The sequence below is a fragment of the Microcaecilia unicolor genome, chromosome 6 (genome assembly GCF_901765095.1).
Source record: "Microcaecilia unicolor chromosome 6, aMicUni1.1, whole genome shotgun sequence".
Taxonomy (NCBI): domain Eukaryota; kingdom Metazoa; phylum Chordata; class Amphibia; order Gymnophiona; family Siphonopidae; genus Microcaecilia; species Microcaecilia unicolor.
The window spans coordinates 120,033,742-120,059,904 of record NC_044036.1 but is presented as its reverse complement, the minus strand read 5'-3'; the positions used below and the strand labels follow the sequence as shown (position 1 = coordinate 120,059,904).

The 26,163-nt window shown below is 42.2% G+C and overlaps 1 protein-coding gene across 1 annotated transcript in view; it reads left to right on the top strand.

Annotated features, from left to right (window-relative positions):
- NIBAN1 (niban apoptosis regulator 1) overlaps nt 1–26,163 on the top strand; it is a 234,590-nt gene that overhangs the window by 170,877 nt on the left and 37,550 nt on the right. The window contains exon 6 of the mRNA XM_030205896.1: nt 18,760–18,875. Coding sequence (XP_030061756.1) covers nt 18,760–18,875 — 116 coding nt within the window. The remainder of the gene's footprint in view (nt 1–18,759; nt 18,876–26,163) is intronic.

Here is a 26,163-nt window from a genome sequence, read left to right as displayed (position 1 = left end):
CACGCATGTTTGAATTCCGTTACCGTTTTCATTTCCACCACCTCCCGCGGGAGGGCATTCCAAGCATCCACTACTCTCTCCATGAAAAAATACTTCCTGACATTTTTCTTGAGTCTGCCCCCCTTCAATCTCATTTCAGTGAATCAGTGGAGCCGACACCCCCCCAGCGGCGTGCACCCGGGGCGGACCGTCCCACCGCCCCCTCTTCCTATGCCACTGTGTGTACCTTATAGAATTGCCCTTCATGGTTTATTTCATTAGTTGCAGAGAGTTTGTTTTCTTGGAACATGGTAGCTAAAGTACTTCTGAATTTCTCATATCTTACAATCTTCAAGATCTGCTAGCAAGTACTGCAGTCTTGAAGTCAGATGAGTTAAAAAAAAAAAGCTAAGAAAAGCCATGCTGAGTAAGATCAAGATCCGTCAAACTCAGCACCCTGTTGCGGATGATGGCTGGCTCATTCAGATCACAAGTAACCAGCAGATCACAAAAAGTAGATCTATTTCTCATAGCTTATTTCCAGAGATAAGTGATGGCTCTCCCAGTTCTTCCTGGCTAATAATTTTTTATGGACTTTTCCTTCAGAAACTTGCCCAGACCTCTTTTAAACCACACTATGTTAGTTGACTTGACCACATCCTTCAACAACAGAATCCACAGTGTAATTAGGTGCTGCATGAAAAAAATGTACTGTGTGTAGTTTGTTTTCAGTCTGTTAGTAGTTATCTACATAGCATATTTTCAAAGCAGACTTACAAACTTCCATAGTAACCTATGGAAGTTTATAAGTCTAACTGCTTTGAAAATACGCTATGTAGCTAACTACTAACAGGCTGAAAACAAACCACACACACGGGTACCTGTTCAACTGTTTCACCTCACTCATAATTTTATAAACAATTTCTGTTAAAGTGGTTTAAAATATGTATAGTCAAAGGTCTACTATTTTTCACTGGTTGAGTTGGCCCTTGGAGTCTGTAGCCATCATAGTAAAACACCAGCAGATCCAAAGGTCTGGCAAGAAAGAATGACAGTGCACAACGGGATAACAATTACACTCTGGGGCCCTTTTACTAAGCCACAGCAAAAAGTGGCCTTCGGCAGTGCGAGCACACATTTTGGATGCGTGTCGGGCCATTTTTTCCTGCATCCTGGAAAAAGGGTCTTTTTTTTTAAGGGGCTGGAAAATGGACGTGCAGCAAAATAAAAACCAGCGTGCATCCATTTTTGGCCTGAGACCTTACCGCCACCCATTGACTTAGCAGTAAGGTCTCACTCGCTACCTGGGCAGTAAGCATGCAGCACATGGCCACTGCTGTTTACCACCAGGTAAGTGCCACGTGGTAGAAAATAAAAAATATTTTCTACCGCATGTTTTTGACTTGCAACAAATTCAGAATTACTGCCCGGGGCATGCGGTAGCTGGGCGATAATGCTGATTTGGCATACACTGTATGTAGGGCCTTGTGTGCCTTTGTAAAAGGGCCCCTGTGTGCGCTGTTCCTGTGGCTGCTATCTCCTCTCCCATGAGCATTTAATTTAATCTTTGGTTGAGTCATACTTTTTTATGGGAAACCTGTATCGATGTGTGCTACAAAGCACCAATAAAAGTGCATTAAAAGAGTATAATAAAATATAATGCATTACAAATAATCATCATGGAAGCCAATAACCAAATAATTCATCATAATAATTCATACTCTCCCCTTGTGTATTTTAATTATTTATTTATATCTTTTACAACCTGCCTATTAACTAGGCGAGGAACAAAAAACACACATAATAAAATATACAAAACATGGCAAACAACAAACATATTACAAATCATATATAAAATTTAAAACTAAAAACAGAAAGCAAAATAACAAATCCTTTTATATAATTTAATATGGCAGCATAATAGAACCAGTCCCAAGCCTTCTTACTCCATAAAGGCTTGAATAAACAAAAGGGTTTTCAACTTTCTCTTAAATTCAGTAACAGAAATTAACATCCAAATATTTCCAGGGAGTTTGTTCTATAGGCCTGGACCAGCCAAGGAGAAAATACCGTTACAGGTATCAACATATTGAACCTTCACTAAAGAAGGCTGCACCAATAGCCGAGTTCCTGTTGATCTCAAGGAGCGAGCTCATTCATAGAACTTCAGAGTATTCTTCAAATCTTCAGGACCACCACAGGTCAAAATCTTAAAACAATCATCAATACTTTAAATGTTATCCTGAAGCTCACAGGTAGCCAATGTAAGACTTTGTAAGAAGATGTAACATGCTCAGTACGTTGTAATCCCACAATCATGCGTACAGCAGCGTGTTGTACAACCTGTAATGCTTTACAGCAAGATTGAGATAAACCCAGGTAAAGACTATTACAATAATCTAATCTAGACAAAATTAAACTCTGGACTACTATCCAAAAATCAGATTGAGGAATTATAGGTTTAATTTTGCTTAGAAAATATAACTGATAGAAATAAGGTTGAACTACCTTTGCTACCTGTGTCTTAAAATTCAACTGTGCATCCAGTGCAACTTCAAGACTCACAATCTGATGTTTATTAGGAACATGAAAGCCTTAGAGTTGTACTGGGTCAACCTGACTACAAACCTACAATTCCAGTCTTTGCTAAACTTAAAGCTAACCTATTATTCTTCATCCAAAGTTGAATAGCATCTACACATTGCTGGAATTTTAGATGACCAGTTACAAAATCATCATCAACCAAAAAGAAAAACTGAACGGTATCTGCATAAACCCTAAAACCAACCTCCAAGCCTCTTAACAGATCACAAAAGGGTTAAAGAATATAGCTGATTGGACAGACCCCGGTGGAGAATCCACATAAAAAAAATGGACCTCAATCATATCAGTCCATTTTACTACCATCCTGCGATTCTCCAAATAAAATGACAACCACTCATGAACTTTTCCCCTCAGACCCATATCCCATAAATGCTGTAATAAAATACTATGATTTATCAAATCAAATGCAGAGGAGATATCAAGTGAGACAAGACAAAATTTTGCTTATGCATTAATTCCTCTCTTTATCACATCCACAGAGGATACTAATAAAGTTTCCGTGCTGTTCCCTTCTTGAAAACCATACTGGCCTAACAATGCCGTTTTGTCAATAAATGACATCAATTGCTTCAATACCAACTTCTCAATAATTTTACTCAATGCTGATAATACAGAAATCGGCCTATATTTAGAAAGAACAGATACATCCAAATGGGTCAGGTATCCTCTCCTTACCCAATGATTTATTCATCATTTGCAACAAAGCAGGAGCAAGTTTATCACCCAAACCTCTTAAAATACTGAAGAGCATCAGTTGGTTTCAATGAACAGGCAACATTTTTAACTTTGCACTCTTGAACATCCTCAAAAACTTCCCAAACAGAGGTGTTCTGAGCCAGCTTATTTAATCATAGCTGCTATACCAGATCTACCTGATTCAAGACAGATTGTCCTTTGGAAACAAAAAAATCAGCTGTGAAAGATTGGTTATTGCAGTCCAATCTTTGAGTGCCAGTAAGAAAGTGAAAACTGTTAAACAACTCTCTTGTTTTTGCTGCTATAGAGATGTGACAAGGTTGAAATAAGGGTTCCATCAGAGGGGCAGTCTGAGCAAGAAGTAGTGAGAGAAAAAGAAAGGAAACTGAAGACAGAGAAGGGACAGGAGGCTGATAGGCTCAGGGATGAGGGGCATCTGAGAGACATACAACATAAGTTGGGTGTCTGAAAGAGGGAGTAATTTAATTTAGGCATTTATAATCCACTTAATCATCAAGTTCAAGGTGGAGAACAAGCACACATTATCAGCAGAAACTTTCTTTGTTTCGGGTAGGCCAACAGGTTGGATGAGTGGGCACTAGAGATGCCAACTTTTTGAAAGAGAAAAAAGTCACCTAATGCACCCATGCTTTTTCCCTACCCCACCTCTACCTCACTCCTAATTACTTCAATGAGGGTAGCTGTGCAGGCTTCAGTGGCCAACTGAGAGCTAAGGGAAGTACAAGAGACTGCACTCTTCTTCAGCCCCCATTGAGCCACAGTCCAACACACATATGGTATGAAGCCAAATACATTCCACATCCAGAGAACCTCCCGGGCTTCCACCAACAATGGATACAGAGCAGAGCAAGGACACTCCTCCATAAAACTCACCATACAAAGAAACTTTGGTAATCTCAATAAAAGACATTGTAAAGTAATTTAAAAAATCTATAAACAAAAAGTCACTCAGAATCTAGAGCAAATATACCATGCCAGTACTAACCTCGAAAACAAGGATCCTACCTATGAAAAGGTAGTGCAATAATTTACCCAGTGAGGCCCTAAAATATTGATACATCTATCGAGAAAACTGAACAAGCCAAATTACTACAGAATGCTACATAGAAACTTCATGGTGACAGAATACCTCGGGGTTACACACAGAGAACACAAATGCTAAATACAGAATAAGTGACCACAAACTCTATAAATATAAATTAAGCTGAAACCCTAAGAAGCCAGACCTTGCATATAGTAAACACTAGAGAAACAAGAAAAAAAGGCATTTTCTCCTGTGCAAAATATAAAGATAGCACATGCCAGGGATGGTGGTTGGGGGAGTGTGTGCAGCAAGGTCAATTGTGCATGGCTGTTTGGCCAGAGAGAGCCCCAAGCCTGCCAGAAGCTGAAGAAGGCACAGCCTGGTAATGGACTTTGGGGGGTGGGGTGTCATCTCCAAGATTTCTTCCCTGAGCCCCAACCATGTCTAACACCAGCTCTGGCAAGATGTACATGCCAAATGTGACATATTCTAATCACAAAATAGAAAATAAAAATAATTTTTTTGTACCTTTTTGCTGTCTGGTAATTTTATTTTCCAGATCATATTGGTCCTAGTCTCTGGTTTCTGCTTCTTTCTGTCTTTCCTGTCCATTTGACATTTCTTCTGTCTCCATGCCCACCACCTATCTCCCATCTCTGTGTCCCTATATTTCCTTGTTCAGCATCTCCCCTGTGTTCATATCTCCGCATCCATCATCATTCCTTTGTGCACTCAAGTACCCCATGTTCAGCATCTCCTTTCTGTGTTCCTGTTCTCCCCCTTGTCTGGCATCTCCCCTCTGTGTCCATTGTATCTCTATTCCCATATCTCTCTTCCCACCCCCGTGTCAGGCATTGCCCCTCTGTGTCCATATGCCATCCCAATACAGCATCTCACCAATGTCCCTGTCCCCATGCTCCTACCCAATACCCATCATCTCCCTTCTGTTTTTCTATACCTCTCTAAGTCCCCTTTCTCCCTCCCCCACACCAATGTGTTCCTTTCCTTTATGACCCCACCCCAACCAGCTTCTTTCCTTATCTCTTCCCTCCTCCTTATGCATTTGGTTCATTCTCCCATTTTGGGTTCAGCATTTGACCCCCTCTTCCATTATCTCCTTGGTCCAACATCCCTCTCCCTTCCCTCTAACCCTAACCCCTCTCCCTCCCATAGGTCCAGCACATCTCTCTCCATTCCCTCCAGCCCTCCCCTGCATATCCGGCACCTCTCTTCCTTCGGTCAAGCCCCCCTTGTATGCCCAGCACCTCTCCCCCTTCCCACCTGCCCCCTACATATCCAGCATCTCTCTCCCTTCCCTCCCCCTACATATCCAGTACCTCTCTCCCTTCGCCCCAGCCCCCTTGCATGCCCATCACCTCTCCTCCTTCCCTCCCACCCACATATCTAGCACCTCTCTCCCTTCCCTCCTCCTACATATCCAGCACCTCTCTCCCTTACATTCCCTCCCCTTGCAGTTCCATATCTCTATCCCTTCCCTCCAGCACTTCCTTACGTGCCCAGAGCCTCTCTCCCTTCCCCCAACCTCCCGCCCGCATGCATGCATGTCCAGCGCCTCTTCCCTTCCCTCCAACCCCCATGTCCAGCGCCTCTCTCCCCTCCCACAGTTCAGACACTGCCACCTCCACCTCTGTGTCTTCCTTAACCTTCCCCATCCCTGCCGATAGCACTTCATGCTATCATTGCCACCCAGCAGGAACTCCACACAGTGCTGCATCAGAGCCTTCTCTCTCTGCTGCGTCCCGCCCAGCCTGCATAAACAGGAAGTTGCATCAAAGGGTGAGACGTGGTAGAGAGAAGGCCCTGACACATTGTGTGGAGTTCCTGCCCGGTGGCATGATAGCATTAAAGTGCAAGTGCTACCTTGGCGGGGGCGTGGGAGTATAGGAAAGACGTAAAACTGCTGGAACTGCAGGAGGAGTGAGAGGCGCTAGATATGTGAGGGTGGAGGGAAGGGAAGAGGCACTGGACATGCAGGAGGCTGGAGGGAAGGAAGAGAGGGGATGTTTTCATTGGCTGGGGTGTAGCTCTTCAAATTTAATGATTTAAGTAGTAACTTTCCACAGGTAAAACAGTGCTTTGTCTTTACAGTATTGCTGAAAACTATAATTAGGCAGAGAGTAGGACTGAAAGGTCAATTAACCACATGAGAAAAGGTCATTAGTGGAGTGCCCAAGGCTCTAAAAGAAGCAGTTCTAGTAATAATCTTGGTTACTTTTCATAAACAAGGGGTATAGTTGAAAGCCATGCCTGAAGGAGGAGGCAAACTGGTTACAGAAAAAATTAGGTAGGGTCGACGTGACTGGATGGCAGTAGCTGTAAAGCAGAAATAGGATGTGGGTGGTGGCATGTGCTAGAGACATTCAATAAGGTACCATTAAGTAAGATAGATCACAGGAAGGGACAACATGAACAGTGTTGCTTTTGGAGTTCACAGAAGATTAAGTGGCTCATGATATACTGATTAGAAAACACTATGGCTTCCAGAGACCCTTGCCTGCAGACAGATTAATAGACTTGCGTGCTTAGCTTAGCTACTCATGCAGTCATGCCCTATGCTTTGGAAGGGCATATCTCAGGAAGCTGGACAGCACACTTTAATAGATAGGCAGAGAAAGGTATTTCTGGTTATGGTCTCAACATTTAATTTCCCACACAAACCTAACATAACAGGGAGTGGGAGAAATCTTGCTGGTGTTTAAATTAATATGAATATTCAGTCTGAATAAGTGGAATGCAGTGACCACTACTGCTATACATTTAGTTAAATTAAATAAATTGCTTATTTAGATAGTGGCTAAAAATCACCATGTTTGCTTTGCCCCAAATTCAGCCCCTTGCTATACAGATAGGTGGACTTTTGATGTGATACATGCGGAGAGTAATTTGATAACAGGCTCCCCATGTGTGAAGACCAAGTAGGCACCTGTTTCAAGCCTATGTTATGCAGACACATAGGTATCAATCGGGTTTATTTTACAAACACTTCTACGTGTAATTAGCAGCATTTACACATATGTAGATCAGCTACACATATTTTTGACACCTATCAGACAGGACTTAAAAGGATCTGGGTTTCCTATCATATTACAGGTGATAAAATTACACTGTTTTGTCACCTGCAGGTTACCCATCCACCTCTCCTTGTTTCTACCTGTCACTCCTTTCCCATCCCTACCCATCCCTCAAGACTGTCATTGGAATACTTTTTATGTTTCAGTTATATACGTTTTGATATTGTCATTTTTTGGTCATAAGCAATCTGAAGAAGAAGGCTCTGCTTTTGAAGCTTTTTAAAAAATGTTTTATGTTAGTCCAATAAAAAAGGCATTGTCTTATATTCCTTTCTTTTTTCTTTTTTTGTTTTATTTCTATTCATTACTTTTAAAGGGGGTTATCATGCAGCCACACTCCTTTCTCTAGTTATTCATGCAAGTAGCAACTTTAGAAGCTGCTATATATCTGTGTTAAGTTATGTTATATTATATACTGCTTTTATTCCGCAAATACCATGAATCTATAAAAACAAATTGCCAAAAACCCTAATACATATCACATCAAAGATCATCTCACATTAGCATAACTAATGATCATATCAAATAGCTCCTGCAAATAAAAATGTCTTCAGAGCTTTTCTTAATTAGTCAAGATCCGAAGTTTAATACATAGAAATCCCATAGAAAGACAACTTGATACAGTAGTAGATAGAAGAAGCAAACATCCTACGTTTAGTAATCCATCTAATACAAGGAAAAGCCAGTAGCATTTGATTTCAGGTTCGAATTCCAGCTTTCAATGTAACCCAATCCATAAGATAAAGGGGAGTGTTACCATATAAAATCTTAAATGTTAACACACAGAGCTTAAATTTTGATCTCGCGTATACAGGAAGCCAATGAAGCCTCTGCAATAATGATGAAGCTGATCCATATTTACTTAGGGGTATGTTTACTAAGGTGCATTAGCGTTTTTAATGCGCCTTTAAAGTTAAGGCGCGTTAAACACTGCAAAATCACTCTAAAAATGCTAATAAAATTGAAATTTCTATGCATTCCAGTGGTCATCTTGGATGCATTCCAATGTCGCAAATAAAGTAATTGGAAAGCGAGAGTGCTGTACACAATGCAAAAACAATTAAAAGTGCTCTAATGGTTCCAGAATTGCTTTACAGTTATCCAATAGGGCAAAATAAAGTTCTATAGGCAATAATCTTATGAATAAATAAATAGGTCAATACAGTTAAAAACATCTATAAGCCATGACCATATACATAAATAAATACATCGCTAATACAATTAAAAACATAATATAAATAACATCATAAATAATAGACAAATAAATATTAGAATAAAACAATTATGCATGCCTCCAAGCTTCCAGGCCCGCCAGCAGCGTCTCAGTGATGAAAGTGCTTTCTTCTGCCTGCTCCGGATGCACCGTCTATACAGCTGTCAGAAGCCTCCAAGTTTATAGATCTGCAGAGTGGGACGGGCGTGGAGCGAGGAGGGGGGGGGGGGAGTGATACCGCACTAGTCAGGGGACGGGGAGGAAGGACACCCATGCAGCACCACGGGGGTAAAGGCGGCAGCACTGCACCAGTTGGGGGGGGGGGGGGAGGAAGACGTCCATGCCAGCACCCCCTCATGATCTGCATCCAGGGCGATCCGCCCCTACCACCCCACCCTCAGTACACCACTGCTTAGGTTACATATAGTAACATAGTAGATGACGGCAGAAAAAGACCTGCACGGTCCATCCAGTCTGCCCAACAAGACAACTCGTGTGCTACTTTTTGTGTATACCCTACTTTGATTTGTACCTATGCTCTTCAGGGCACAGACCGTAAAAGTCTGCCCAGCACTATCCCCGCCTCCCAACCACCAGCCCCGCCTCCCAAACATTGGCTCTGGCACAGACCGTATAAGTCTGCCCAGCACTATCCCCGCCTCCCATGTAGCATGGTTTTGCTGGAGTCAGACTTGTGGGAGGAAGGGGATTGGAGGGAAGGGGGAGAGCTACTGGATGTGGGAGGAAGAGGAGGGGATCTGAATGAAAGGGAGAGAGTTGCTGGAGGTGAGAGGAAAAGTAGGAGGGGATCTGGATGGAAGGGAGAGAGCTGCTGGACTTGAGAGGGAGAGGAGGAAGGGGCTGGTGAGCTGCTGGACAAGGGAGGGAGAGGAAGAAGGGAGAAAACTGCTAGAGGGGGAAGGAAAAGGAGGAGGGGATCTGGATGGAAGGGAGAGTGCTGCTGGACATGGGAGGGAGAGGAGGAGGGGACTGGATGGAAGGGAGAGAGCTACTGGAGGAAGAGGAGGAAGGGATCTGGATGGAAGGGAGAGAGCTGCTGGATGTGGGAGGAGGAGGAGGGGGCTGGAGAAAAACAGCTGCTGGATGTGGGAGGAAGAGGAGGAGGGGACTAGATGGAAGGGACAGAGCTGCTGGACATGGGAGGAGAACTGGAGGGAAGGGAGAGAACTGCTGGTACAGCAGAAGGAGGGAGAGAAGCGAAACAGAGATACCAGACCAAGGAGATGAAGGAAAAGGGAACAAATAGTAAACCTACAGTGTGAAGGAGGAAGGGAAGGTGGGGTGGGCAGGAAGGCAGGGAATCAAGCAACCAAACCAGATGCTGGAAAGGGAACGAAGTGAGAGGGAGAGAAGCTGGATGGGGTAGGGTCAGAGAGGGTAGAGATATATTGGTACTGGGGATGAAGAGAGGGGAGAAACTGGACAGAGAAATATAGGGATACAGAGAAAGGGAGATACTAAACATGGAGGAAGATAGAGGTACAGAGATTGAAGAAGATGGATAGTGGACATGGAGAGCGAGTAGAAATATCAGATGGACATGAGACCTTGGTGAGTGAGTTAAGAGAAGACAGAAGAATGTAGAAATCAGAGCCTGGGACCAACATGACTTGCAAAAATAAAATGAGCAGACAACAAAAGGTAGAAAAAATAATTTTATTTTTCTATTTTGTGACTATAATATATCAGATTTGAAATGTACATCCTGCCAGAGCTGGTGTTATATATGGCTGGGGCCCAAGGCAGATATTTTATTTGTTACATTTGTATCCCACGTTTTCCCACTTATTTGCAGGCTCAATGTGGCTTACATAGTACCGGAGAGGCGTTCGCCGACTCCGGTATGAACAAATACAAAATGATGTTGTGGTAAAATAAGGTTCATGTGGAACAGACACATTAGGGAATCGTAAAGCAGAAGAGTTATGTTATGTCCTTTACATGCTTTGGTTTCGTTGTGTTGCAGAGTTCAGACATTTAAGTTGGATCGGTTTTAGGAGAGGACCCCAAAGCTTACTAACAGGCTGCACCGTCTTCAGCTTCCAGCTGGCCTGGGGTTCTCCCTGGCTAGGGGGCCAAACACAGTTGCCCTAGTTGTACCTCCCCTAACACTGTCTCTTGCATGTGCTATCATATTTTGCACAGTATAGGAGAAAATGCATCTCTTTGTATTTTTCTGTGCTGTGCTAAATGCAAGGTCTGGTCTTTTGGGATTTTGATTTAATTTGTTTATGGTTTGTGGCATATTTGGCATTTGTGTTCTGTGTGTGTGACCAAAGTATTCTGCTAGCATCAGTTTTCTATAGTACTTTGGCTTGTTCAGTTTTCTTGATGGATTGATATTTTAGGGCCCCACTGTAATATTTAGGGCATATTTGGGGGTAGCACATGTGCAGTGGCGTTCCTAGGGTGGCTGACACCTGGGCCGGATCGCTGATGTGCCCCCCTGGGTGCAGCGCCAACCCCCACCCGGCGAAAGGACATCTCTCCCCGGCGAAAGGACACCCCCCCGGGTGCATTTTTACCTGCTGGGGGGGGGGGGGGGTGCCGCGCGCCTGTCGGCTTCGCTTGTTCCATGCTCCCTCTGCCCAGGAACAAACCTGTTCCGGGGCAGAGGGAGCATGGAACGAGTGGAGCCGACAGGCACGTGGCACCCCCCCAGCGGCGTGCACCCGGGGCGGACCGCACCCACCGCCCCCCCCCTAGGAACGCCACTGCATATGTGTGTTTGCAGACTGTGGCTCAGTGGAGGATGAAGAGTGCACCCTCTTATATTTCCCCTAGCCCTCAATGTGGCCTGTAGCCATAGAGGCCAGCACTGCTACTCCCATTGAAGATATTGGTCCCTCCGAAGGGACACCACCTTGTAGTGGTGGAGGGGCTTCTGTGTTTCAATGACTCAGAGGGCTATGCTGAAGGGTTACCCATATCAGACAGGCCTCTGAGGAGAAACCAGACAAAGAGTGTCCCAAACTGGGAGAGTGGTAAGATGGTGATCTGAAGTTCGTATGCCCAGCGGCCCAGCTGCCCTCTGAAGTTTGTCTTCTTTATGTAAATTCCCTCTCTGCAATTGCACTTTCCTTAACTGAGAGGAAGGGAACAACCAACGGTCAGCCACTGATGGCCAGCGTTTTGACCCCTGAGCAGCAAGTGCGGGACCGCTGCGCGTCGAACTGCCCACAGATGAAAGGGTTGGCGAGTCCTTTGATTAGCGCCGTCAAAGGAGTGTCGATGCTCTTGGACCTGGAAAAACAACTCCATCGCTCCCGAATTATTCAACCACCATGTCCAAAGGAGTGGAGGAGTGAGTTAGAGGCATATGCTGAAACGGAGGATGTTTACAGCAGAACCCGAATCGGCGGAACCACTCCTAAACACCTCAAGAGAAATCACCTTGGAGCTTTTGGCTTCCATGGAGGTTACATTGAATGCCACCTGGAAGGCGCTTCGGGACCTGACGGCGGTAGTAAATAACTTTGTTTCAGATATAATCTTATTGGAGAGTTACATGGACAATTTGACTGAACCCTTTGAGAGTGAAAAATTGATATAATAAATGAAGTTCTACACAAGCTAGAAGTGGTTATGATCCTGAAAATGATAATGGACCAGAAACTTTGAATGATAAGGTGGATGTTATTGTGGATGATTACTGTCGAGATTATTGTTTTTCCCAGAGTTCCAGGTATGACTCCTAAAGTTTTCCTCAGAAATATTTTCTTAATTATTAATTATTACTTCGAAAGGAGTGAAGCCTGTGAAAACTGGGATTGCTTTAATCAGTGGGATTTGAATTAGAGACTTAAGTATATGTATTGTTAAATAATTTCTGGTTTTTAAAAGATAGAGAATGTAATCAGATGTATTATTTCTAACTAAAATCTGGACAATAAGTATGTTCTCAATGAAATGAATTGACTATACACCGTATTTGGTCTTGAAGAAGCCAACCAGTTGATCAATGTGGAATAATGAATTAGATGAGTAATATCTGGGGATAATCAGGTTAATACCATGTTTTCTTTTTTTCTGTTTACTGTTTAATTGATCTCCTTGTCTTATCTCACTCTCCCTATTTTTCTTCACTTTGTGGTCTAAGAAAGAGAAAGATTGTATATAATCCATATATCTAGTTGGGATTGTTTTCTTCTTATCTTGTATTAATGTGCAGTCATCTCTGTATTACTGTTTGCAAGTGACCCTTGTAAAATGAAAAATTATAAATAAATGATTAAAAAAAAAAGAAGATATTGGGAGTGGGGTAGGTATGAGGTAGGAGTAGGGGCATGGGCAGGACCTATCAGGTGGCAGGTGTTTCTCTAGTGCCCATCCATCCAACCTGTTGGCCCACCCAAAAATTGCCTTCTGGCTACGCCACTGTTTTATCACAGCAGGTTTTTTTTTTTAATTAAAAGTTTGCAATCTAATACAAATAAGCATTAAGAAAAAAATATATCAAGAAAACTTTACAAATAAAAAACACACAATTCAAGCCCACATCAAGAGGGGAACAATGAGCACATTCCGCTACAGAAATTAACAAACAAAAACTTCAATACACAAATCTTGCAGGAAAAAAAATCAAACTAATAATCCCTAAATAACCTGCTACAATAACTAAAAATTAACAGAAGTCTTAGTAAAAAGAATTTTTTTCTAAATGTACAGGATCCAAGAACATGTAGATATGGTTCTCAAACATGGCGTTTTTTTTTTAAAAAAGAAAATGGCTGTGTGGTAAGTACAAACTTGCTGTGTGGCCATTTCCTGGGGGAGCCTACAGGAGGCGGTAAGGGCTCCCGCGCTAACCTGATGGTAAAAATAAAAAATATTTCTGGTCATGCCGGAAATGGAACATGCTGGGGGCAGCACTACCATTGGCTTTGGCGGTAGTGCCGGATTGGCACATGTCAATGCCATGGTAGCTCTACCGTGGTGTTGTAAAAGGGCACCTATGTTAGGAGAGAACTGGGCAGGTTATAGCACATGGTACTTAAAGCATGGGTGCACTTATCGCCTCCTCAAATTGAAGTGTGTCCGCCCTAACTGTAAACAATATTAACATGTAGTAAAGAACCTTTCAGAGTGGTAACTACAGAAGACATGCTGGGCACATTTCTAACAATTACTGCATAAACTTCATGTATACCACACATTAATTTTCACTGTTAAAGTGTGGCAAATGCAAAAACTTACTGCACTTTAGTAAAAGGGGCCGATGTGCATTCGAGTGAGTTAACATGGTACACACACTTTAGTAAATCTAGTCCTGTGATGGGACTTATAGAACACTGTCCCTCAGCCTAAGAATAGTCCCTCTCTAACTAGTCTGGGCCATCTTAAGAGCACTGGTCTCACCCTAGGAGGAAGTGAGCCAGGAGGGGTGGAGTCAATACCTGGGAGTTTAAAAGACAGGACCAGGCTGAGGGTAAGGAGGCCCAGGGAGGTTAGATGTGAATCCCCACTGTATGCCGCTGAAGCTCCTGTTCAGTAATCATGACCTGGCTGAGGTAAGCCATTGTTACTGTTGCAGGAATTACTACTATTGTTAGCAGAATCTGTGGTACTTCAGGAGTCAAACACCACACACCAGAATGAGAGAGAAATCTTCTTTATTTGCCAGCAAACAAAGTAGGACATCAGCACTAGGTCTCTTCTTCTCTTTCTCAGCTCTCTGTGTCTTGTGGCTTCTGTCTCAGCTCCTTCTCTTCTTCTGACGTAAGCTGCTTCTGCTCTCAGTTATATAGGGTCCTACACCTCTCTAGCCCCCCTTTCTCACCAGATGGTAAAGAATAGATTGATTACCCTGTCTTGAAATAATTATCTCTATACATTTACTCCAAAATATCAGTTACATAGGTTTGAGATATTTCCTAAACTGACCTATGACCTGGGGCCTCTCAAACTAGACAATGTGGCACCTATCTCTTGCATTTTATTATTATTTCTCATATTCCCAATCATAGCTTAAACTGCTAACTGGACTCTGGCATTCATTAAGGGGTCAAGGGCCAAGGGGCCAGTCTTGCTTAATGGCATACATACATTTATTACTTTCAGAATACCAGTCCTATACTTAGCTATAATTAATCAAGACTTTCCCTGACCTCTTTCACTTATTAGCTTCCTACACAGAACTCGCTAGGACTGTGGATAATTCAAACCAGATGATGACCTCTTAAACTGCAGACAAAGCTCACTTGAAAAGTCAGGCAAAGATGTAACACTGAATTGAAAAGATATTCTACATAGAAATAGAACTTATTAATTACACAGAATAAAACATATTCTAAAATAAGCAGAAATCAGAATTCCCTATGAGACAAATTCTAAATCATCTAGAATTATCTATATCTAAGCTATCTCCTTCTAACCAGCATTCAATCTAATCCTTTTAAAACTACAGTATGCCTTGCTTGCTGATCCCCTCGAGATTATCCAGATGTGGTAAATAATTACTTCTCTCTGACCTTTCTAACCTCTAGTCTAGCAAAAGCTAGACTTCTGAGTAAATTAAACCCAGATGGCATTCCTCCACTTTACAGGACTGAAAAGTTAAAATTAATATGATTTCTCTGCCCAAGCTGCCTCATTACTACTGGATTTAACCTTGCAAGTTTTGTTTTAAGATGTGGCTGGACCCAGACCTGGACCTCAGAGGAAAACCTAGAACTTCTAGGCAGTGTTTGGGGTGTGGCAACCCTGCAGTTACAGACTGTGTTTGGCCTGCTGCCAGAGGCCTGCTTAAGACTATGTATGCTGAACTGCAGAGGATTTTCCACCCTATGTCTCGGGCCCTGTGAAGAAACAGGCCTGAGGACTCCTTTAAATAAATACTTATTTTGTTTCCATCCCTTTGTCCGGCTGTGTTATTTCACCGGCCCACTCCCAACCCTTGCTTTGGGAGCTCACAAGCCCCAAGAGAACTGGTAATTGTAACGCTCTTTAGGTTATAAGCACTAACTGCTGGTGCCAACATGCCTACTGCTTAAATAAATTCTTTATTCATCTGTAGAATCTAAACATCTCTCATTACTTTCATCTGGCAGTAAGCCTGGATGCCTTGTTTTAATTGTGAATAAAATAAATGTGTGTTTTGCCAGCTTTGTTTGGCACCATTAACTTTCAGGTGCCATTATTAGAGACAGTTGTGTAGTGAATCAAGTCAACAGCGGGAAATAGATAACAGTTCAAAATGTGCATTAATGTTGTTCGAAACTGATCTGTGACCGAATTTCAGCAAGCAATTCTTTTTTTCTTCTTATATACCTTCATGGCCTGGGGTGTCTCAAGCACATTGACACCCGAATTCTCTGATGTGCCATTCTGTGGAATGATGGGATCTGTAGAGGGCACCAGAGCTTGCAAAGCAACCTTATTATAGCCAAGAAATGAGGCATCCAAAAATGGAAAGCAAGGAGGGGAAATTGCCTTTAATTTTCTCCCTTCATTTCTTCCATCTAGGAGCAGAAGCAGCTGTTAAAAATAAAAACATCTGGGCCAGTCACAGTTTCACTTCTTCACTGCTTTGACAGTTTCCTCTTCATTCTGCAAAAGCAGAGCTCCTGCACAAACTGCTGCATGCTCCTGCTCCCTTGTGGTTGATTGTAATATAAGTCTAAGACCTGGCTGAGCTTGATGGCGTAACCTCAGAGAATGCTTTAATGTAAAACCCCAAACAGAATAGGAAGCTAATTTTGCAGCCTCGTTCTCTGCAAACTAATGCATTCCCCATTCCCTAAAAAGTTAAACCAACCCAAAGATTAGGTGAACTAATGCAGGATTGTGCGACCTCAACATGAGCGGAGAAGTAGCCTAATGGTTACTGCAGTGGGCTCTGATCCTGGCAACCTGGGCTCAATTCCCACTGCAGCTCCTTGTGGTCTTGAGCAAGTCACTTAACCCTCCATTGCCCCAGGTGCAAATCTTAGATTGTGAGCCCTCTAGGGACAGAGCAAGTACCTGCATGCATTGCATACATCTAGTAGTGCTACAGAAATGGTTAGTAGTAGTATCTTCATGCTGTTAATCCTAGATCATTCATACTCTCTGTCCCTGTCATTTGAACCTGTATTGCCCACCAGCAGCTTTGAAGTTAATGGGCCATTTCTGCTTCATTATATTTCACTGAAGGCTTGGTTTCTCTTTGGCTCACTGTACATCGAGAAGGAAACAAAGGACAGTCTGAATGTTTTAGCCTCCTGTCTCTAGTCTGGGATTTGCAGTTCTACAGTGCAGTGTTTTTACTGGGGGGGGGGGGGGGGGACAGCATCGCTGTAATACTTATACAATGTAATACATGCATGATATATATTTCATATAAACATAGTATAACATGTTTTAAAGCATTGATGTGGAAGTTAACAAAATGATATTGCTGAAGAGCTATGCGGTGAGGAGCAGAAGCGCAGAGCCCATACTTGCTCTCTGGCAGGGCTGATGTAGTGGGACATCATAAGGAGAAGCAGTGTGGTGCTGGTACAGAGAGAAGAAGAAAAGCAGGGTTAAATGCAGCACTTTCTCCTCAAATAGATCTATGTCTATTAACAATATATGATTTGTGTGTAGTTAGGGAGAACCAGTAAATGTAAAACCCTATTTTAGGCACCTAGGAGGGTTTTATTAAATTATGCAACCCACGTGTAGGCGTGTTCTGAGGCAGAGTTTCGATAGAAGATGGGCTGAGTTGTGATTTACCTGCATAGTTTATAAAATACATGCATACATGTCTATTTTATGCACTAACATACATGCTTGATCCAGAGCAAAAGGAGAGGGTGGTTGATGCCTGGAATGCCCTCCCAAAGGAGGGGGTGGAGAAAACAACTGTGGCGGGAATTCAAAAAGGCGTGGGATGAACATGGAGGATCGCTAATTAGAAAATGAATGGTATAAAAAGCAAAACTTAAAGGGTTGCGTATGTGTTTGCATGGCAACTCTGCCTCTATCAACTAAGGCTAGTGCTGGGCTGGCTTGTATGGTCTGAATCCCTCATATAGCAATCTGGTTGTAGGATGGGCTGGAGAGAGCATCAATGGAAACTCCAGTAATTTGGAACGTGAGGACAGTGCTGGGCAGACTTTTGTGGTCTGTGTCCTGCAAATTACAAGAGCGATTTGGAAAGGCTGGAGTGGGCTTTGATGGCAACTCCAGTAGTTGGAACTTAAGGACTAAGCTGGGCGGACTTCTTTGGTCTATGCTCAAGAAATACCAAAGAAAGACCATGATCAAATATATAATATCATGTTCATTGTTGATTTAATCTTGAACTGATTATGAATGTGACTGTGTGCAGCAGACTAGATGGACCCTTCAAGTATTTATCTGCTGTCACTTACTATGTTACTATATTACTATGCATAAATGTCCATGTTTTCAGTCTGATGAAATGCTGGAGAAGGATAAGGTCCCCACGGAGAAAGACCAAGAACAACGAAGCAGTGAGGCAATCAAACGCACTTGAAGAACCAAGGAGACTTTATTTAGTTTATTTTGTTTTGCTTAGTGAAATAAGGCATTTAAATACCCCAGTGGCATTAATGCACAGGAGGTGAGACTTTTACAAATGAAGGAAACCTCTGGAATGAGAGGGCATAAGATGAAGTTAAGAGGAAATAGGCTTAGGACGAATCTGAGGAAATAACTGTTTCATGGAAAGGGTGGTGGTTGCATGAAATGGCCTCCCGGTGGAGGTCGTGGAGAAGACTGTGCCAGAGTTTAAGAAGGTGTGGGACAGACATGTGGGATCTCCTAGGAAAAGGAGGAGTTAGTGGTTACTGTGGATGGGCAGACTGAATGGGCCAAATGGCCCTTTTCTGCCATCATGTTTCTATGTTTCTTCAAGTGCATTTGATTTTCTCACTGTTTCGTTTTTCTCCGTGTTTTCAGTCTAGCTGCAATTTCTAACTGAATATGTCTTTGACAAGAGTTCGAGAGTTATCCTCTGAAGAAATGATAACTCTTGAAAGCTTGTCAAAGCTAACTTATTATTGGATTAATTTAATGTATCACCTACAACTTGGTTGTTGATCCAGGTGATTAAACTACAGTAGTAAACATGTCCATTATTTTCTCTATAGAACTTAAAATTTGTCCCTGTTTCCTTTAAGACTTTTTCAAGATGATGACATGTGAAGTCCAGGCATTCTCAGAAGCTGTCCAATTCTTTCGGCAGGAAAAGGGTCACTATGGCTCCTGGGAGATGATGACCGGTAATGAAATTCAGGTAAAGTGGACATGTCCATCTTCATTAATTTTTAGGTTCACCGCCTTCCTGTTGGTCACCACTAGGGGCGCCATAGAGTGCAAGTCCGGATCCTAATGGCTGGTAAGGTGAGGAAGTGGTCCCTGAAGGAGTCTCCACACAGGTATGGCTGGTACTGAGTGGGAACTGTAGCCTTCCTGCTATTCCTGCTCCCCCTGTGAATAATATAACTATAGTCAAGCACAGACAATAATAAGCTCTGGACCACTAAATGGAAAGTCAGAGTGTCTAACAGATGGCAGATTCTCCTTAATTTTTTTTAGCATGAGGAAAGATATTTTAACTAGTATATTGACTTGAGATTCAAGAGGCAGAGAACCTGTAAATCTTATCCTTAATAATTAGTTCCCTAAGTTGTGAACTAAATATGGGTGCTGACCCTTGTTTGATGGTTTCTTGGCAGACTGTTAGTGAAGTGCTTTGCCAAGGCCTTCTCTAGTTATCTTTACCCCTTGTTAAGGCTACCTACTCATTTACTACTACTACTACTACTACTACTACTACTACTACTACTACTACCATAGGTGCCCAGTATAAGAGGCTTGGAGAGGCTAAGCCTCCCCCCTGCTGCAGCAGAATAGATCAGCTGTGGAGTCCAGCTGCTCTGAGGGGATTAAATTGTTGATTTACCTCCATCCTCACAGCAGGAGCTGCTGTGAAAGTCCTCTAGCAGTTGTAGAAATTGGTTTATGGTTTGTTTACCTTACTGCTGGGAAAGCAGGGGGGGGGGGGGGGGGGGGAGGTTGGCTGGAGGTGTCCTGGGTTGCCAGGGAGATATTTAACGAGGATGACTTCCTGACCTGCACTGAGGACAGATAGCAGCAGAATCATACTGGGCCAGCATGATCAGAAAAAGTCACCAGACAACAAAGGTAGAAAAGATCATTTTATTTTCATTATAATGTTTGGAATATGTCCACTTTGAGAATCAGGTGCTCAACATTAAAAGTTTATATTTATGTACTTATTTATGGCATTTTATCCCACATTAAACATGAATTAGGGTGTTTTGTGGCTCTACATGAGAATTGTGGTGATATGGTCCCTTGTTTCATATTGTTGACAGTCTGCATTTTCCGTATGGGTGGTATATTGGTGTATTAGGTCTGCCCAGTGTAATATTTATGGTACAGTAAGGTTCTGAGTGTGTTTTTGGACAAAGTTGTGCATAGTGTTTTGCAGTTGAGCGATTGTGGTTAGAATATGCTTTGAGCAACCACTTTATTCTTTGACATATGATACATATCTAATATCAAAATTTAATAAAAGGTATTAATTGTGACTTTTATATATTTTTTTTTTCTGCGTGTTATCAGACAATTATGGATTTAAGCTCCACCCCTGGCCCCACCCCTAACCCCGCCCCCTTTAGCCTCCCCAGTGAAGTGACTTGAGGAGAGGGCTAATGTGAGCATAGCGACTCTGGCGGAAAATGAGTCGCGCAGCACAGTTTTGGACTGATTGAAGAGGAGAGAGATGGCTAAGTGGGAGGCCGGTGAGAAGCAGGCTGCAATAATCTAGGCGAGAGGTGATAAGAGTGTGGATAAGGGTTCTGGTAGAGTGCTCAGACAGGAAGGGATGGATTTTGCTGATGTTATAGAGAAAGAAATGACAGGTTTTGGCAATCTGCTGAATGTGAGTAGAGAAGGAGAGAGAGGAGTCAAAGATGACCCCAAGGTTACGAGCTGATGAGACAGGGAGAATGAGAGGGCCATCCACCGAAATAGAGAAAGGGGGGAGAGGAGATGTGGGTTTAGGGGGAAAGATGAGAAGCTCGGTTTTGGCCATGTTAAGTTTCAGATGACGTTGAGACATCTAGGCAGCGATATCAGATAGGTAGGCTGATACTTTGGTCTGGATGCTGGCTGAGATTTCGGGGGTAGAGAAGTAGATCTGGGAGTCATCAGTCATTTACTGACCAAAAGTGGATGAATGGTTGAGCTGGCTATTTGACAGAAATCTCAGTGGAGGATTTGAACTCAGGTTGTGGGTGCAGTAAGCAAGGCAACACACACACACACAGAAGGTGTTCTCTCCACAGAAAAACAACGAAGCAAAGGAAACAGTGGATCCAAAAAAGTCCTCTCACAAGTGGTGTATCCTTAAACAAGTTCTTTATTTCAAATCATTAAAACAACGACCTGACACGAATCGTGTTTCGGCCGTAAAGGCCTGCGTCAGGGGTCTATAAATAAACATAAATACAATCATTGAGCAACATATAAATCTCATATGTAACACACATAAATAAAAACATATATATATCAAAACACATTTATCCATAAAAATGATATAAATATACATGCAAAGAGGAACGTACCTATTCACTTCCAATACAGCAAATGAAAATGATCATGTGGATAAAATTAACAACCAGGATTTGAACTCAGGTTGTGGGTGCAGTAAGCAAGGGACCTACCAATTGCACCACAATGCTTCATACCCAAGGGTCTCACTAAGGGATTTAGTATTAATTTGTTATAATGGAGAACTTTATGGAGAGGGGAGGTCCCCAGCTTTGTGGTTTAAGGATGAGTGATGTAGCATCCTGTTCCCAAGGATGGATGCAGCGTATAAAAGGTGATTCACAGAAACTGAGAAGACAGTATCAGACTTCATTTTTTTAAGGCTTCAGAAAGCTGAGAGGCAGCCATAGGCCTTTAGGTTCCTGTTGTGGAGGTGAGCTGTTCATGTCCACACTGCTGAAAAAGATTGGAGGAGTTCTAAGGAGGGACTGCACTGTTCTATGTGGTCTGGAAGTCAAGTATGCCAAGACCCCAAGACTCATTGGTCTGTTTGGAGACTATGAACACCAGACATGTTATGTGCTAGCAATTATTTCTGTAGGAAAAGACAATCCAGGAAGTGGAGGAGTAGCCTAGTGGTTAATACAGTGGACTTTGATCCTAGGGAACTGGATTTGATTCCCACTGCAGCGCCTTGTGACTCTGGGCAAGTCACTTAACCCTCCATTGCCTCAGGTACCAATAAGTATTTGTACATACAATGTAAACTACTTTGAATGTAGTTGTAAAAACCACAGAAAGGCAGTATATCAAGTCCCATTTTCTTTCTCCTTCCAAGAAGAGGGATAGAGGCCTGGAAGGTAATCCTTGGGGAGTTATAACTTTTCCTACATCTACTAAAGAAGCTTGAAAAGGGATTTTTTGTGGATTTGATATAAAGCTGAAGAAGTTATGGCTCTTGGAATTGGATAAGATATAGCTGAGGGGAAATATAATAGCAGTCTATAGAATGCTGAGTTAAGGAATAAACACAGTCTGTTTGTTTACTCTTTCAAAAAATACAAAGACCTAACACCTTTAAAACAAATAGGAATTTTTTTTCACTCAATACACAATTATGCTCTGGCTTTTGTAGCCTGAAGATGTGGTTAGCACACCTGGTTTTAAAAAAGGTTTTGGACAAGTTCTTGGAGGAAAAGCCCATAAACTGTTATTAACAAGGTAGACTTGAGGAAAGCCACTCCCTGGGGGGTAGGCAGCATGAAATCTATCTAGGTTGGCCATTGTTGGAAATAGGATACTTAGTTTGGCAGTTCTTATGTTTTTACCGTTGACTATATATTTTTTGTAAAAATTTGGACTGCATAAAGCTACAAACTATTTCTTCTTTGCTGTGGACTCTTTGTACTGTTCTGCTGATTTTTTTTTCCTTCTATAAATTGTATTTCTGGTTTGGAACAAGCATTCAGCATGTGGGGATTTTATTGGAGAGACTAAGTGAATGATCCCTTGTGGTCTTGCAGCTGTCACTGTTCTCCAACCCAGATTCTTTGTCGCAGACATTTCAGTTATTTTTTCATACTCCAATTCTCTGAAGAGTGCCCTGGAAAAAGACAAGAATTCTAATTAAGCTGTGGACTGGGATCTTGAGTGGTTACAGTGTAGGGTATAAGCAAGGATGGAATATATAGATAGGTAAGAGGAGTTAGAAAATAAGGTGACTTATTTAAAGAAAGTTGCACATGAGGTTAGAGAGATGGTTGAATATTATCTCAGCTAGGATAGGAGTGGATAAACATGCCCTGCTGCAGTATGTGCAGCCCGTGTCACTCCTTGTGTGTGAGTGAGACTAGCAAGTTAGTTACTTCTTCCCTGATTTCCAAAGATGTAACACCATCTCTAGTAGTTCTTAATAATTTTTTTTCAAACAATTTTAACTTCTATAAACTGGAAAATGTGACTTATGGGTCAGTTTTTAGTAAGCATCTCAGTACTAATGATAACCAGATCATTAGCTCGATTATCTTTAAAATGATTTTTCAGTCTCTACTAAATGGAGAGGTTAGTGGTTGAACATTTTTGTAAATTTCAAAGTTGTGACCAGAGTTCTCTAGAAATTTTTAATTGGTTAGTGCTGAAAATCCATGTTGTCTGATAGCCTTTCCTGGGAAAGCCTTGAGAGCAACCCCTTTACTAACCAGCTGAATATGTACAACTTGTGAATCTGGCTAGACAGATTTATCCAGTCACTAGGAGACATTTTCAAAGGCATAGGTTTTACCTGTGTAACTTCCAAAACTAACTGGATAAAATGTTTTTTTAAAACAGTCCCCTTGAGGGTAATTTTTAAAGGGTATTTCTATGGATAAACTAGTGTGTTAGCCACAAAAATATCCTTTTATAAAATTGCCCTCTGATTTGCATGTAGAGATACATGCAAAAGTCCTCACTGACAAATGTCCTGCAAGTAAAATCAGCCAGCCAATTGTGCTTACATAGAAAAGTACACACACATGTATGTAGGGTCAGCTTATCTATTGGACTATGTGAAGCAATGGCTCTGGATGCCAGTGATAAAGGGATTGGCCACTGTTGGAAGCAGGATAGTGGATTAGATGGACCACTGTTCTGACCCAGTATGTCTATTCTTATGTTCTTAAGCTTGATTCTGCATGAAGTGTGAAGCACCAGACAGTTCCACCCTGGATTTCTTTACAGATATTTAGCATTTCCTTTGGTTTGAAGAATAATGTTTAAAAAAAAGAATTCCTGCTCAAATATTTAGTCTGTTTCCATTTAATTTCTGCCCGACTTGCCAATTTTTTTTTTCATTAGAAGCTCTTTGTGTCTGACAGAGAGACAGTCTTTCCAAAATATGTTTAAGCATTCTTCCCAGCGTTACAGATCAGAAAGACCACTTGGCTTATGGTGGTTCTGGCTTTCTGTAATGACCATTCAGTGGAGAGGAAAGAAAGCACAGTCCTGTAAGAGCAAGCTATGCCAGAAAAAAAAAAATCTTACTTTTTATGGGAAAACAATTTTGCCCAAGCCTATTCATGAAAGAACCCCCCCCCCCCCCCAAAAAAAAATTATAGATGCTGATATTCAAACACTTTGGCTGATGAACATATAGCTCCACTATCCCAGCACCGATCCCTGAGGCACTCCACTACTCACCTTTCCCTCATCTGAGTGAATTCCATTAACCACCATCCTCTGGTGTCTGTCAACTAGTTCCTAATCCAGTTTACCACGTTGGGTCCTATCTTCAGTGTAAGAACCAAGATGAAGGGATTGATGGCAAAAATTGTAAGAAGTTTGGTTCAGAAAATGGAGTCTGTCTTTGAAAAGATGGCATCCAGGATCACAAGATCTGAATACTGTTCTCTCTATATTAGAAAAGATGTTTACAAGTCAGGAAACGGCCGTTATTAAGAAATATCATAAAGGGGGGGGGGGGGGGGAAAGGAGGAGGAAGGTGGGCACCTGACCTGCGGTTAAGTATGATTCACAGATGAAAAAAAAAGTGTCTCTCCGTTGAATTGAATGGACAGAAAAGACTATAAAAGAAATGCAAATCTGGGTAGAATTTGGAGTTTTCCCCAACGCTACCCAGAGGGCAGAGCTATGGTCGGTTGAACAGAGAATCTGACTGATGTGTGTACCAGCTTGAAGTTCCAATTGGTGAGAATAACGACTATCTCTATCACTACCTTTTCTAGTCTGTGCCTCAATTTCTTAAATTATCTATCTGTTTCCTGTAATATTCTTACACCTCAGGTAGGAAAATATGTGGCCCAAAATACACATAGATACTAAAACTCAGACAGCCGAGGTCCTGGGTCTTAGATTTAAAATGAGCCTTCTGACTCCCTCTCTCCGCCTCTGTGTCAAAGTGCGGTCCTCTGAGACCCACACTTCATCCCCATGGGAATGGGCTGTCCGGAGGTATAGAAAGGGGTAATTAAAACATTTCATTAGAAGCTCTTTGTGTCTGACAGAGAGACAGTCTTTCCAAAATATGTTTAAGCATTCTTCCCAGCGTTACAGATCAGAAAGACCACTTGGCTTATGGTGGTTCTGGCTTTCTGTAATGACCATTCAGTGGAGAGGAAAGAAAGCACAGTCCTGTAAGACCAAGCTATGCCAGAAAAAAAAATCTTACTCTTTATGGAAAAACAATTTTGCCCAAGCCTATTCATGAAGAACCCCCCCCCCCCCCAAATTATAGATGCTGATATTCAAACACTTTGGCTGATGAACATATAGCTCCACTATCCCAGCACCAGCACCGATCCCTGAGGCACTCCACTACTCACCTTTCCCTCATCTGAGTGAATTCCATTAACCACCATCCTCTGGTGTCTGTCAACTAGTTCCTAATCCAGTTTACCAAGTTGGGTCCTATCTTCAGCCTGTCAAGTTTATTCAAGAGCCTCCTGTGGGGAACTGTGTCAAAAGCTTTGCTGAAATCTAAATAGATTACACCTATAGCACGTCCTTGATTCAGTTCTCTGGTCACCCAGTCAAAGAATTCAATGAGATTCATTTGGCATGATCTACCTTTGGTAAAACCATGTTGTCTCAGATCTTGCAACTTATTGGCTTCCAAGAAATTCACCATCCTTTCCTTCAGCATCACTTTCATTACTTTTCCAATAACCAAAGTGAGGCTTACCGGCCTGTAGTTTCCAGCTTCTTCCCTAATACCACTTTTGTGAAGAGGGACCACATCCGCTGTTCAATCCCATGGAATCTCTCCTGTCTCCCAAGGATTTGTTAAACAAATCTTGAAGAGGACCCGCCAGAACCTCTCTGAGCTCCCTCAATATCCTGGGATGGATCCCGTCTGGTCCCATGGCTTTGTCCACCTTTAGATTTTCAAATTGTTCATACACGCTCTCTTTTGTGAACGATGCTATATCTGCTCCATTCTCATATGTACTTTTGCCAGTCAATCATGGCATTTGGATAAATCATGGCATATGGATGTTGGGGTCCAC